The sequence below is a fragment of the Cervus elaphus genome, chromosome 7 (genome assembly GCF_910594005.1).
Source record: "Cervus elaphus chromosome 7, mCerEla1.1, whole genome shotgun sequence".
NCBI lineage: Eukaryota > Metazoa > Chordata > Mammalia > Artiodactyla > Cervidae > Cervus > Cervus elaphus.
Window position 1 is genome coordinate 48,622,746 of NC_057821.1, and position 13,929 is coordinate 48,636,674.

The window sequence follows — 13,929 nt, forward strand, 5'->3', positions numbered from 1 at the left end:
TCGGTCACGGCAACTTCATTTAAGGGCTAAATCTTAAATCAACCCAGATGTTCTTCATAGGTGAATGGTTTAAGCAGGCTAGTGCATGCAAACTGTGACTTGGATAAATCTCCAAGGAATTATACTGAGCAAAAACAAAAAACAAAAAACCCAGTAGTCAAAATATACATACTATATTATTCCATTCATATCATATTCTTTGAAATGACAAAATTTTAGAAATGCAGGGCAGATTATCCGTTGCTGGAGGCTTGGGAGTGAGTTGGTTTGGTTATAAAAAGGCCCAGTGTCTTGACTGGTTGTGGATTTCTGAATCTACAGGTGATAAAATTGCATAGAGACAGACACACACAGGAGTACCAGTAAAACTGGGGAAATCTAAATAGGATCAGTAGGTTGTATTAAAGTCAATATCCTGGTTGCTATATTGTCCTACAGTTTAGAAAAACGTCACCGTTAGGGAGACTCCGTTAGCACATGTGAAGCACCAACATTACTTCTCAGCCGCGTGTGAATCTGCACTTAATAAAAACGTCAAAAGGAGGAGGAGGAGGAGGAGACCTAACCCTCCCGGGAGGAACGATGTTTGGGAGGCCCTAACGAGACTCCTGCGTCTCCTAGGGCAGAGGGCGCCCAGGGCTCCTCGGCTCTGGGACCAGGGGCCGCCCGCCTGCCTCTCTCGGGAGGTGCCTCGCTGCCAACTTCCCACGCCCAGATGACACCCTGTGGCCAATAGTAGCTTCAGTTCCTTTCCCAAAGCCAGTGAACGTTAAACAGATGACTATTCCTCTTCACTTGGCATCGTCACATCATCACTGCTTTCTAAACATCTGCGGAAGGAGGAAATAAACAGTTTGATAAATCCTGTGGAATTTACCAGAAATCTTCAGGGACTAAGCCCTCTGGCGCGGGCAGATGCCAGCAGGGAGCCCCCTAGTGGCCATCAGGCTGCTCTGCAGCTTCTCGCCGGGCTCCTGGCTATGGTTTTTCCAGTGGTCTGGTACGGATGCGAGAGTTGGACCATAAAGAAAGCTGAGCGCCGAGGAATTGATGCTTTTGAACTGTGGTGTTGGAGAAGCCTCTTGAGAGTCCCTTGGACTGCAGGAAGATCCAACCAGTCCATCCTAAAGGAGATCGGTCCTGAATATTCATTGGAAGGACTGATGTTGAAGCTGAAACTCCAAAACTTTGGCCACCTGATGTGAAGAGCTGACTCATTGGGAAAGACCTTGTTGCTGGGAATGATTGAAGGCAGAAGGAGAAGGGGACGACGGAGGATGAGATGGTTGGATGGCATCACTGACTCAACTCATTATCGACATGAGTTTGAGTAAACTCCGGGAGTTGGTGATAGACAGGGAGGCCTGGCGTGCTGCAATTCATGGGGTCGTAGAGAGTCGGACACGACTGAGCACAGAGCATGCGTGAGTCAAGAGGCAGGTTTCCTGGGCTTCCCTCTGCACGGACATCGTGAGGCTGGAGCCTGCTCTGTTCTTTGGCACCTGGTCTGTGCGTGCTGGGCACTGACAGACCCTGGGCTCCAGGGTATAAGCTTCCTCAGTCGGGGGACCAGCGTGGGAATGAGAAGCCATGCAGCTATGCTCTTCGTGGGAGTGTCTCTTCACCAAGCTGCATGGTGGCAATCCACTCAGCCTTGGAGAGGGGCCCCCAGGGAGGCAGGCTGAAGTCCCCGAGCAATGCCACATCTGTTGGACATATGGCAGAGTTCACTGTTGCCAGAAAACAATGCACCCGGAAGGACTTGGCGGAGCAGATGGGGTGAGTTGGGGCCCTTTGGTATCCAGGGTCAAGCAAAGGATACCAGTGCAGAAAAGAACTGCTGGTGCTTTCTGTTCCAGAAAATCATCCGAGGGCCTCTGGAGAGGCTTCGCCATCCTGTCTATCCATTCTGGTACACGCTGGGACAGTCATCTCAGGATGCTATTTTGGCCCTGGGAAGCCAGATGGACCCAGCACAGGATGGCGAGCTGGAGGTGTTGGAGGGGAGCGGATGAGTCATTCAGTGTTTCCTCAGGAATAGTCAGGAGCGCTCACATCGAGGAGCCCTCCCTCAGAGCTGGTGTTTTTCTAACAGCTTGGGGCGTAGCTGGCTGTGTCTGGTGCTATGTGTGTGGGCCCCAGTCTGCTGTTATGATGCTGAATGAATCATAATTAGTGTACTATAAATTGGAAGTGGAGACCAAATAGCCCATGAACTTTAATGCAAAAGTCTGGAATTACTTTTTTTTTCCCCTTAGTCACCATGCGGTGCATCACATCCCCATGACTTGTTTATTTTATAACCCGAAATTTGTACCTTTCAACCCCCTTTCCCCATTTCACCCACACCCCATCTCCTGGAATTACATTAAAAAAATTTTTTTTAAACAAGATTTCCACTCCTGCCCTGACCCTCCACGAGCTCCCACAAGGATGAAACTGCACTCCATAAGGGAAGCGCTCAGTAGAACCAGGTTCTACCATGGATTCTGCAGAAGTTAAAAAAAAAAATCCAAAAGAAACAGGTGAGCCACGGGTTCTGCAATCAGACTGTTAGAATGTAGTTGAGATGAAGCATCAAGGAACAAGTTAGCTAAAAATACAGGGGCGTGGAAATTTGAAGTATGTTGTTGGGTATTTGTTGAGATGCTGTTTTACAGAATTTGTTGAGCATTCCTTTCTCGCAGCAGTTCTTTCCTCTGTTGGGGGAAACAAACATATATCTCTCCCTCATTTCAGTCTGATGTTGTGCTTGGCTCAACACACTGAACTCAGCAGGCTTTGAATTAATGTTATTGATTGATTGATTGAAATGTTTGACTCAGTCTAAACAGTCTAACCCCCCGTATTCTGTTTCCTTGGTGGGCTGTCAGCTAGAACACCAGGGATGCTCCTTTATGGGCCCAGCTCCTGCCCTGGTGAGGTAATGTCACACAGACCCAAGATTCATCAGGTGACCACCTGCCTCCTCCTCCTCCTCCTCCTGGGACCACCTTAAAGAAAGTCATCCTAGGAGCCTCGGTGGGGCGGGGTGGGGGTGGAGTGCGTAGACCCATTGCTCCCATTAGAATCATGCTTTAATTACACGGGGTGATGGATTTATGATGGTGGATTAGAAAGTGGTTTCTATAAACAGCGTATCAAAAGAACATTGTGTCAGATAGACTGGACTATGTTTCACTGACACATGCACGCTGAAATCTCAAGGGGGTAAAAACAGTAACAGCTTATTTCTCAGCCACTTAAGGGGCACTGGATGATGGGTGACTCTCAGGGTACCCACTCTCCCCGGGTTGACTCAGCAACCCAGGACGCTGCCGCCACCTCAGAACGCTCTTCTTAACAATCACCAAAGTTGGGGACAGAGGGCTGGCCAGTTGAAGCCTGGTTCCTAAGTGCTTTCGTTTAGAAGGGACTTGAATCACTCCCAAGCATGGCCTATTGGCCAGAATGTCACACGGACCTACCTGATTATAAGAGGTGGACATCTGGTGAGCGGTAAATGTCATACTCCAGATACAATTTAGCGTCAAAGAATTAACATAGATTTCAAAGTTACCTAATTAACAATCTTGTCATGGCAAGGTAGTCTGAAACAGAATGCTGCATATTTGTAACCTCAGTTGCTCACCCAAAGTACAATTAAGCTGATATGAATTTATGGTAAAGAACATTAGCTAAAGATAATAATTAGTTCCTGCCCAGTCAGCTTTCCTTCCATAAATAAATCATGCCACTCAGGGCTGTCAAGCATTGCTTAACTCTGACAGTAATTGCATTTTCTTTTCATTATTACCATAAATTTGTGTGTACAATGCATACTCTATGAGAAGTGAAGGGTTGGGGGTGGGGAGGTTTCCTTATATACGAAATCAAAAAGATGCTAAATTTTGTTTTTAAAAGGAAAACAAAGGATCTAAGTCCCAAGAGCTTATCACCCCAAAGGACAGTGTCATTGCCTCATCCTCATTTAGATCCTCACTTCTTATTCTAACTGTTCAGTTGCTTCCTTGAGGACAAAGCTTCAAACATACACATGACCATCTTGTACTGCTACATCTTGATTTTTCCTCCAAGATTTGCTTTTATGTGTTGAATTTCTACCATGGGGGGGATGAAGATTTGGAGCTCAAATTCACACCTGCCTATTTTACATGCCCCATCATCCCAATAAAATTATATATCATTTTTTTGTAAATTTATATTAGGAATTTATATTATTCTGACCACAGACATGTAATTCACAGCTGAACCTCGTCAAGCACCGTGATTATATTTCCTTTATTGTAGAACTTTTTGCTTCTCCTGGAGTTTATAGTTGACGTATTTTTACATTGTTATTGCTCTCTTAGTTTTCCCTGTCGCTATCAATAAGACTATTGTGTCACTATCAATAAGACTCTCAGACTCTGGAGAGTCCCTTGGATTGCAAGATCAAACCAGTCAATCCTTAAAGAAATCAACCCTGAATATTTATTGAAAGGACTGTGGCTGAAGCTGAAACTCTAGTACTTTGGCCACCTGATGCTAAGAGCCAACTCATTGAAAAAGATCCTGACCCTGGGAAAGATTGAGGGCAGGAGGAGAAGTGGGTGGCAGAAGGCGAGATGTCTGGATGGCATCACTGACTCAATGGACACGAATTTGAGCAAACTCTGGGAGATGTGAAGGACAGGAAGCCTGGTGTCCTGCCGTCCATGGGGTCTCAGAGAGTTGGACACGACTTATCGACTGAACAACAACGGCATCAGTAATTCATTCCCGTTCAGCCAAAGACTTCCCTCCCGGTACATTCCACCACATCTGCCAGTTTCAGCATCTAGAAGAGATTCTATAGGAAACCTCTGTGCCTTAGTCTACCTTCCTTTCCTTCTCACCTGCAGGACTGGAAGCGTGCAAACTACCTTTTTCAGACTCCATTACCAGCTGAATGCTACTTAAGTCTGCCAGCTGGAGGCATCCACAGAAGCTAGAAGGAGTGAGAAGATCAAGGCCGTTATGTTTCTGGCAGGCCCTGTCTCACGCCAGCTCAGTGATGGTGGAGGCTGCCTGCCTGCTGCCGGGTGCCAACGACCGCAACACGACCCGCATCTCCAGGTGGGCAGGCTCTGGTCTGGGGTGGCCTGAGCTTGACGTGGGCTCTTGGGTCTGCTGAAGAGCATCGCAGGTGAGTGGAGTGGGCTCGCCTGAGGTCTGGCTCCTGCAGAGTGGGGCAGCAGCTTTCTGCAGCTCTGGATTTCAGGACCCGCCACCCTCCTGTTTTGCTGTTCTGGCCTTTATAACAATCTGGCAACCTAACTCCCCATAGCAAATCTCCAGCCTTTCAAAATACCTAACGTGATTTCTGTTTTCTATTTTGGACACTGAAGGATACAGCCAGGGCCAAGCCTGCGGTCCCGAGACCTTGTGATAAGAAAGAAAGAAACAAAATATAGAAGTGACTAGGTTATTGACTGGCTCAGTAATAAATCTCTTCAGACCAGTGCTATCCAATGAACATACAACACGAGCTACATTTGCATATTTTTCTAGCAACTACACGTCACAAGGCCTCCCGAGGTGGTGCTAGAGACAAAGAACCTGACTGCCAGTGCAGGAGATGTAAGAGAGGCCCAGGGCTCCACCTCCGGGTCGGGAAGGTCTCACTCCAGTCTTCTTGCCTGGGAAATCCCAAGGACAGAGGAGCCTGGCGGGCTGCAGTCCACGGGCTCGCAAAGGGTTGGATGTGACTGAGCGACTAAACAAGGCTTTGCTTTGGATGACTCAGCTTCAAGCCCCCGTGGCCGATATGCCAACCCCTAAACAGTCTAACAGGCGGTGCTCTCGTGGTTCAAAGCTCCGATCAGGACTCCTCCCGCCATAGGTTCCTCATCCCTGAATTGTGAGGAATGGGGCAGGGTCCAGAGGACTGTGTCCACTGGACCTGTCCCATGTTGGCTTTAACACCCTTGAACATCCTAGTCACTTTTATACAAGGGCGCCCACATGATCATTTTGCGCTGAGCCTTTCAAATCATGTAGCTGATTTTGCCTCTGACTTATGTGGTTGCTATGTTTCTACCTTTTAATCATGTATCTTTCTGCCTTTTTGTTCAACTTTCTGGGGCCTCCCTAGAGTGTGATCTGAACTCTTCCTTTGAATATGTCATTGTTTCAATCATATCTTTTAATTTCCAAGTGGCTTTTTTTCCCCTTTCTTCCTAACATTCCTTTTCTTGTGGCATACCTTTCTCAGGTATGTAATATCTTTTTTTCCCCATGCACCTGAGAATATTATTGATAGTTTCTTAAAGTTTCCTTCAGCTTCTTGATTTTTTTCTCTTTTGAGTTATTTTTCCTTCCTGTTTTGTTTGGGCTTAGTATTTTCATGTTAGAGGTAAAAAAGTAGGTATTTGGTTTGGAAAAAGACAAAGGACTCCCCCTGCCCGCCCGCCCCCCCCCCCCCCCCCCCCCGCCGGGCTCCCACCTTGACATACAGGAGAAAGAGAAGATAAGAGATGATACAAACATTTTAAAGGCAAAAGAGCAACATGGAGGAGGCTCCCATGTGGGGAACTTCATCTCTGGAAGTTGGGAGAATTTGTTTTTCACACGGTGAAGTATTGTACGGGCAAGGGCTGAAGATCAGAAGGAAACATTTGGTGCGTCTGCACTGCAGGAACCAACAGATGTTGAGAGCACTCAACTGCAGGGAGCACTCCCAAGGCCAATCACCTAAATTTGCCTCCAGCCAATCAGTCCCCAGAAGGGTGACCTTCTCATTGAATGAAAGTGAAAGTCGATCAGTCTTGTCAGACTCTTTGGAGACCCCCTTGGACTATACAGTCCACGAAATTCTCCAGGCCAGAATACTAGAATGGGTAGCCTATCCCTTCTCCAGTATATCTTCCCAACCCAGGGTAGAACCCGGGTCTCCCACATTGCAGGCGGATTCTTCACCAGCTGAGCCACAAGGGAAGCCCAAGAATGCTGGAGTGGGTACCCTATCCCTTCTGCAGCGGATCTTCCTGACCCAGGAATCGAACTGGGTTCTCCTGCCTTACAGATGGATTCTTTATCAACTGAGCTACCAGGGAAGCTATCAAGGAAGACCTTCTCCTTGAGCCTTGGCCGAATCGGGTGCCAGACATGAAGCAGCTGAGGATGTCAGCTGGGGTTCTGGTCAGGGGCAAAGACAGGAAAAACAGAGGGAGGGGTCAGAATGCGCTGGAGGGAGACCCTGCCCCCAGCGTTTCAGGAAGTGAGCGGTGTGCCCTGCAGTCCTGGGAGAAGGAAGAAGCTGGCTGGGGTCAAGGGACCAGGATTCCCTGTGGTCTTCTCTCCTCTCTGCCCATTACCCCAACCCCAGGTGACACCCTCAGCTGCTTCCTTGACTGCTACCCGATTCGGCCCAGGCCCGACGAGAAGGTCACCACGCGGGGGACTGACGGGCCTGCGCCTGGGAGACGAGCGGGCTTCGGAGCTGTGAGTCAAGGTTGGTTTTTCATTTCTCCGTCCCTTTCAGTTTCAAATCCAGCAGCCCTAGAAGAGACTGCAGTCAAAGAGGGAAGTTTCAGTGGCGATATATATAACCTGGGTCTTACGGCGAAGCCTCTGGCACGGTGCCTCTTTTACAAGACTGCGGTAAGAACTCCGGGCGACGCGGGCCCTGCCGCAGAGCCCGCTCCAGAGCAAACGCGGACCCTGACGTCACCCCGCCGTTCTCCGGGCAAGGCCCGCACCTGCTGACCACGAGCACCAGATGGCGGTGTTGGCCCGCGAGCCAGCGCCCTGCGGGCCCGGAGGGCCGGGCGAGCCTGACCTGAATCCCAAACATCCCGGATCGCTGCCGCGGATTCCACCGCGAAACGGCGGAGACACGCGGCGCATGCCACCGAGGCCAGGGCGTCGCATCCCACGGCGCTGCGCGGCCCGCAGCAGACCAGCAGTGTAAAGGGTGACTTTAGGAAACGACTTAGAAATGCCGAGTCTGGGGGGCAGCGAGCCCTGCGGACGGTCCCTCCCCGCAGCCCCGACGTGGAGCCGGCCCGCAGCGCGCGGGGGAGGCCGGCGCCGGGGGCCCACGCAGCGGCTGTCCGCGCGGTGCGCAGATGGTAGGAGCCGCGGCGGCCTCCGGAAACCTGCGGCGCTGGACCCTCGCCACCCCGGCCCCGGGGGCTGCCCAACCCGCCGGGCTCCGGCCACCCCCGCGCCTGGAGGGGCCGTGCGCTCGGGCTGCGCAGCAGCTGCGGGAGCTGGTGGCCAGCGAACAGGCCCTGGTCGGGGGCCCAGTTACACAGTCGAGGGTCGTGGGACGCAGGGAGCGCTTCCCATGGTCCTTTGGAGAAGAAACTGTCGGGTGGGCCTACACCTCCCCGCCCTCTCCCCCACCCTGAGCATCGCAGGGCGCGGCCCTCCAGCCCCGGCCTCTGCTCCGCGCCTATCTGGGCCGCGGATGAGCGGAGGCCGAGGAGGCATTTCTCATCGCAGTTCACTTGGCTGCGGGTCTGAAGGCGTCCCGGGTGGGGCGGGGTGGGGGGGCGCTGGGACCTCGACTGCAGGTCCTCGACCCCGGACCCGGCTGCGCCAGGGGCCGCCGCTCCCCGCCCCGCCGCGCTGCTGCTGACCCGGGAGAGCCGCTGCGTGGCCTGGTCCCTTTCCTCCTCTGATGTCCCGGCACAGCTGGGGGCCGGGCTTCCTGGAGCGGGGCGGCCGGGGGGCAGGCGGCCGGGGAGGGTGGGCAGCGGCGCGGGGAGCGGGGCGCCTGTCAGTTGAGTCGCGATGGCGGCGAGCGCACCCCAAGTGCACCCCGAGCTCGGCCTGGGGTCGCACCGTGGCGCTGCGGGCGCTGCGGGCTGCAGGCGAGACCGGACCGCAAAGCAGGGGCCGGTCAGGTGGACGACAGTGTGCGAAGATGCTAGCACAGGCCAGCTAAGTGGGCTGCGAGGGGCTTGGGGGTCCAGGGGAGAGGCGGTGGGGTGCGTGGGAACGGAAGGAGGTGGAGGCAAGGGGCCGGATGAAGGGGTCTCACCTGGAGGTGGGGCCGGGGAGAACGCAGCAGATGCTCCTCAGACCCCCTGACGAGCAGGTAGACCCACTGTAGGCATGGGGCCGGTGTTTCCTGAAGCCCTCCCCAGCCGCCTATTACATAAAAACACAGATATATACGGAGAAATCACTAGCCAGAGAACATCACGGTTTTTGAGGGGAAAAGTTCTGTCCAGGATTGTTTTTTTTTTTTTTGCCATATGAATATTTTTTACATAATTGTGTATTAAACATGCATACATACATAGCATACATGGTGTATGGTAAAAAAATTTTTTATTGTACTTAGATATTTAAAAACAAGATTTCTAATTATAAAAACTTGTATGTACATGTTTTGGAAAATAAGGAAGTAAGTGAAGACAAAAATAAAAATCCCCCAGACTCCAAGCACATTATAATCCTTTTCGTATGATTTCTTAAAATATTTTTACTGTGCATGCCTCATTTAGTTGAGACCATATGATATGAGTTTTTAGACATGGTCAATATACAAACATTTATGGAAGGCAATGTGGAAAGCGTTGCCTAATCTCAAGATAGGTGGCATCTCAGGGGCTTGAGGGTTCCATTGAGCTCCCCCTTGAGCTCACACTTGAGGTGAGAGAGTGTGGAGCTCACACTCCAAAGGCATCTCCCCTCCCCACCCCCACACGCAAATGTCCTCCTTTCCATTTATCCCAACTTCCCATCCTGTTTGTGGGAGGGCTCCAGTTGTGAAATTCCTTATTATCCACCCACTCGGAAAATCTATGCAGCCATTGCCTTGTAACTGATATCATTCTTTTTGGTGTCTTGCTGGAAACATTAATTAATTTTAACACCTGTTACAAAGGAACAAAAATCAGACTCACCTAAGCGTTTTCCTCTGACACATTAAATGCAAAAAGAATATGGAGCAACATCTACAGAATCTTTAGGAGAAGGTGTTTGTGAACCAAGAATTTTGTTCTGTGTCAAATTATCTTTCACGTTTAAAGCCAACAGAAAGACATTTCCATTAAGTAAGAAAATACGCCACCTGGTACATTTCTTGGGGGAAAAAAAGAATCCTTGCGGGGGGTTTCCATTTGTGGCAGTGAAGAAGTATTTTATATCAGGATAACCTGTGTGGGGAGGAACTGCGAAGCTGGATAAAATAAAATGTAAAGTAGCCTGAGAGCCTCCGAGAGTCAAGGTTGCCAGGATTGGAAGGGCCAAGCGGTTAGGAGAGAGCCCTTTCTCTCCAGCTGCTGCTCTCCCCTTGGAGTATCTGCTGACTCAGGCCCTGTGACCATGGGTGTGGAAACGGACAGAAAGTGGCAGCTTGAGGCTTGCCACAGGCAGGATGGTCGGTGTTCAGAATGCAAAGCTGCTGGGACTTGAAGGGCCATTAACGCAGAGAAAGCAGAACCAAAGGGAGTGGACATTGAGTCGGCATGCAGTTTCTCCTCAAGGTGTTTCCTCATTTCTGCGGACAAAATTGAGACTAGCTCCACAGATGCAGATTCCCAGCAGATTCCCTCCAGGTCTCTTCATAATGAACAGTATTACGTGAGAACTGAGTAACTCCGTTGTGTCTGACTTTGCAGCTGCAACCATGGACTGTAGCCCACCAGGCTCCTCTGTCCATGGGATTCTCCAGGCAAGAATACTGCAGTGGGTTGCCATTTCCTTCTCCGGGGAATCTTCCCAACCCAGGGATCGAACCCACATCTCCTGTGTCTCCAGCGTTGGCAGGCATATTCTCTACCACTGAGCCACCTGGGAAGCCAAATGATTAGGAAGCTAGAAATCGTTATTCTGATACAGTGGATCTACCAGAAATCTTCCACAAATGCAGTATGGAATGGTGAAATATTAGAAGTTTCCTTCAACATCATGTTTTACACAGTACTGCATATTGTAACCGCTTCTGTTTAACATCGTTCTAGAGATCCTGACTGGTCCAGGAAAAGGAGTGGGGAGAGGGGAAGAGAGAGGGGCAGGAGATGGCAAGACGAGAAGAGATGGACAAAAGGAGAAAGAAAACAGAAAACAGGAGGAACCGAAAAGGAGGCAAGAAATGACACGCGCATTATTTTCACATAGTGTAATTTCTTACAGGGTAATCCGAAAAAAAACAACTGTGGACAAATTATGAGATCTGAAAACATGTCAAAAACTGGGTTGATTTAAAATCAGTATAAAGAAGCCAGCAGTAAACACCTTGAAGATACATTAAAATGATACTACTTTTAACAGCTATAAAATCTTGTCAGCCAATAATTTTGTTGTTGTTGTTCAGTCGATAAGTCTTGTCCAACTCTTTGCAACCCCATGGACTGCAGCTCGCCAGGCTTCCCTGTCCTTCACCACCTCCCAGAGCTTGCTCAAACTCATGTCCATGAGTCAGTGATGCCATCCAGCCATCTCATCCTCTGTTGCCCCCTTCTCCTCCTGCCTTCAATCTTTCCCAGCATCAGGGTCTTTTCCAATGAGTCAGCTCTAATGATAAATCTGTCAAAAGATTATGGGTGAAATTATAAAACTATATGGAGAGTTATTAATTAGGAGAAGCAAATTGAGAGGTATACCATATTTATGAATAGGAAGACTCAATTTGTAAAGATACTAGCTTACAACCAATATAATTCATAAATTCAATACAGTACTATGGTTTGAATCAATGCTGATTTATAATTAATAATAATTCTGAAATGTATGTGAAAAAGCAAAGATCCAACAATAACCAAGACATCCCTGCAGAAGAAAAAGATGTGGGGGAAAGTGCTTTATCAGACACAAAGTTACTGTAAAGGTATAATCATTAATATAATGCAGTGTTTGTTCAGATCAATAAAAGAGTAGACCAATGAGACAGAATTGAGATCCAGAAGCAGACCCATTCACAGAAATGCGATTTCCAGTGGGGGTCAATACCAATTAATGGGATCGAGGTAATTTTTATCTATGTGGGGAAAGATGAATGCTTTCTTCACACCATATGCCAAAATCAATTGCATTTGGATTAGAAAAAAATTTGAAGAGCATGTCCTTATGTTCTTGCAGTAGGAAGAACTTATTCATCAAGGCTATAAAGGAATACATAAAATAAAAACAGTAAAGGAAGAGATTGATATCTTTAATCACTAAGAGACAGGCAGGGGCCAATCAGGCAAAGCGTCGTAGCCTCTAGAAGGAAAGTTGGTGGTCCTACTGAACCTTGTGGGGAGACACTGAAGGGTTTTGAGTAGGAGATTATTATGATGTGATTTCTATTTAAAAATTCCCATTGGCTGCTTTGTGGAAAATAGACCACAGAGGGCAGGAGTGGAGGAGGGGAGCTGGTGAGAAGATTATTAGAGCAGTCTTTGTCAGGAGATCTTGGATGGGGGCACTGTGGCAGAGACAGAAGGGAAGAGATTCAGACGTACTTAGGGAGGAAAGCAGAGAGAGTAGGCGTAGGTTATAATCGAATGAGCCAAACAGAGGAAAATTCTGAGGGTTTTGGGCCTGAGCAACTGGGCAGCTGTGATGCTATTTACTGAGACGGAGAACCCAAGGAAAGAACTATTTAAGGAGTGGCTGAGAAACAATTTGAGAGTTCTGTTTTGCAGATTAGTCAACCAGACAGCAGGGTAAAGAAGGCATTTAGGTGTACAAACACAGAGCTTGCCACTGAGGTCAGGAGTGGGGAGACCTAAATTCAGAGTGTCATCAGCATACAGATGGCACTTACAGCCAGGGGTGAGGGAAGGTAGTTTGGGGTCACGACACAGGGTGTCTATATGCCCCTGGGATCGAATCTTGGTCTCATGCATTGCAGACAGATTCTTCACCGTCTGAGCCACCAGGGAAGCACCTGTCTAGATGCCAGATAAAGACATTGTACTCAGTCTTGGCTCCGTCATGCCTGCGTTGACGTTTAGCACAAATGTGAGCTCAGAAATATTTGATGATGAAAAGTCTCCTGGACTGGTTTTGCATTAGTCATCCTACTTTTTTATAATGTAAAAAACAAACAAAATTTTAGGCTTTCCCTACTGATTAATATCAGCCAGTATTGGGATGTTTCAGCATTTGTATTTAGTACTGGCAAACGTCAGACAGAATTCAGAAGAGTAGGGCTTTCCTGTTAACTCTGCTACTACTAAGATATTAAGACCTTGGGGTAAAGTCGTTTATTTAGTCTATATTTTTTAGGTATTTCTCACCTTTTAAGACAAGGGTCTTGGCCCAACTGATTCCTAAGATTCTGTGATTATAATGAAGTTCAGTTCAGTTCAGTCACTCAGTCGTGTCTGACTCTTTGCGACCCCGTGGACTGCAGCACACCAGGCTTCTCTGTCCATCACTACTCCCAGAGCTTGCTCAAACTCATGTCCATCAAGTCGGTGATGCCATCCAACCATCTCATCCTCTGTCACCCCCTTCTCCTCCCGCCCTCAATCTTTCCCAGCATCAGGGTCTTTTCCAGTGAGTCAGTTCTTCGCATCAGGGGGCCAAAGTAATACAATGAAAGTTGCATAAAAACATTTATTAATAGCAATAGCATTCCTGTTAGGGGCAAATGCCTTTGCTTTAAACAATAGCATCATAAATCACATGGGGTTAGCAGGAGAAAAGGAGAGAGAGAGAGCTAAATGTGCTGTGCTAGAAATAAGCCATTCTTGGTATGGATGCTGTGAGAGAGGGGCTGGGAGGAGGGGTGGAGGAGGGGGGTGGTTGGAAGGATGCTGAGGGCAGAGCTTTGCTTTTGTTGGTGGGACAGGTGAGTTTTCTGTAAGTAGGCGGCCTCAAGCGGTTTGGGAACAGGCTTATACTCTGTTTGGTTTCCTAGATTTGCCTTGCTGTGATGTAAATTTCTTTGAGTTTCCCTAACTTTGGGTCAGGTCTGCCGGGTTCAGTATTGTGGTGAGCCTGGCTTTCACTTTATGGCTT

At 48.7% G+C, this 13,929-nt stretch overlaps 1 protein-coding gene and 1 long non-coding RNA gene across 2 annotated transcripts in view; both read left to right on the forward strand.

Annotated features, from left to right (window-relative positions):
* The window catches only part of LOC122697632, a 43,092-nt gene that overhangs the window by 18,662 nt on the left and 10,501 nt on the right, over nucleotides 1-13,929 (forward strand). Inside the window, exon 2 of the long non-coding RNA XR_006342124.1 lies at nucleotides 4,884-5,097. This is a non-coding gene — a long non-coding RNA (uncharacterized LOC122697632). The remainder of the gene's footprint in view (nucleotides 1-4,883; nucleotides 5,098-13,929) is intronic.
* On the forward strand, nucleotides 7,291-9,420 carry LOC122697630 (translation initiation factor IF-2-like). Its single transcript, XM_043908606.1, has 2 exons — nucleotides 7,291-7,348; nucleotides 7,505-9,420. The coding sequence occupies exon 2, from the start codon at nucleotides 7,961-7,963 to the stop codon at nucleotides 8,603-8,605; it is 645 nt and encodes a 214-aa protein (XP_043764541.1). The 5' UTR covers nucleotides 7,291-7,348; nucleotides 7,505-7,960; the 3' UTR covers nucleotides 8,606-9,420.

What these genes read in the sequence shown, in the direction of transcription:
- LOC122697630 (XM_043908606.1), top strand. Translation starts at nt 7,961, where the DNA reads ATGCCGAGTCTGGGGGGCAGCGAGCCCTGCGGACGGTCCCTCCCCGCA.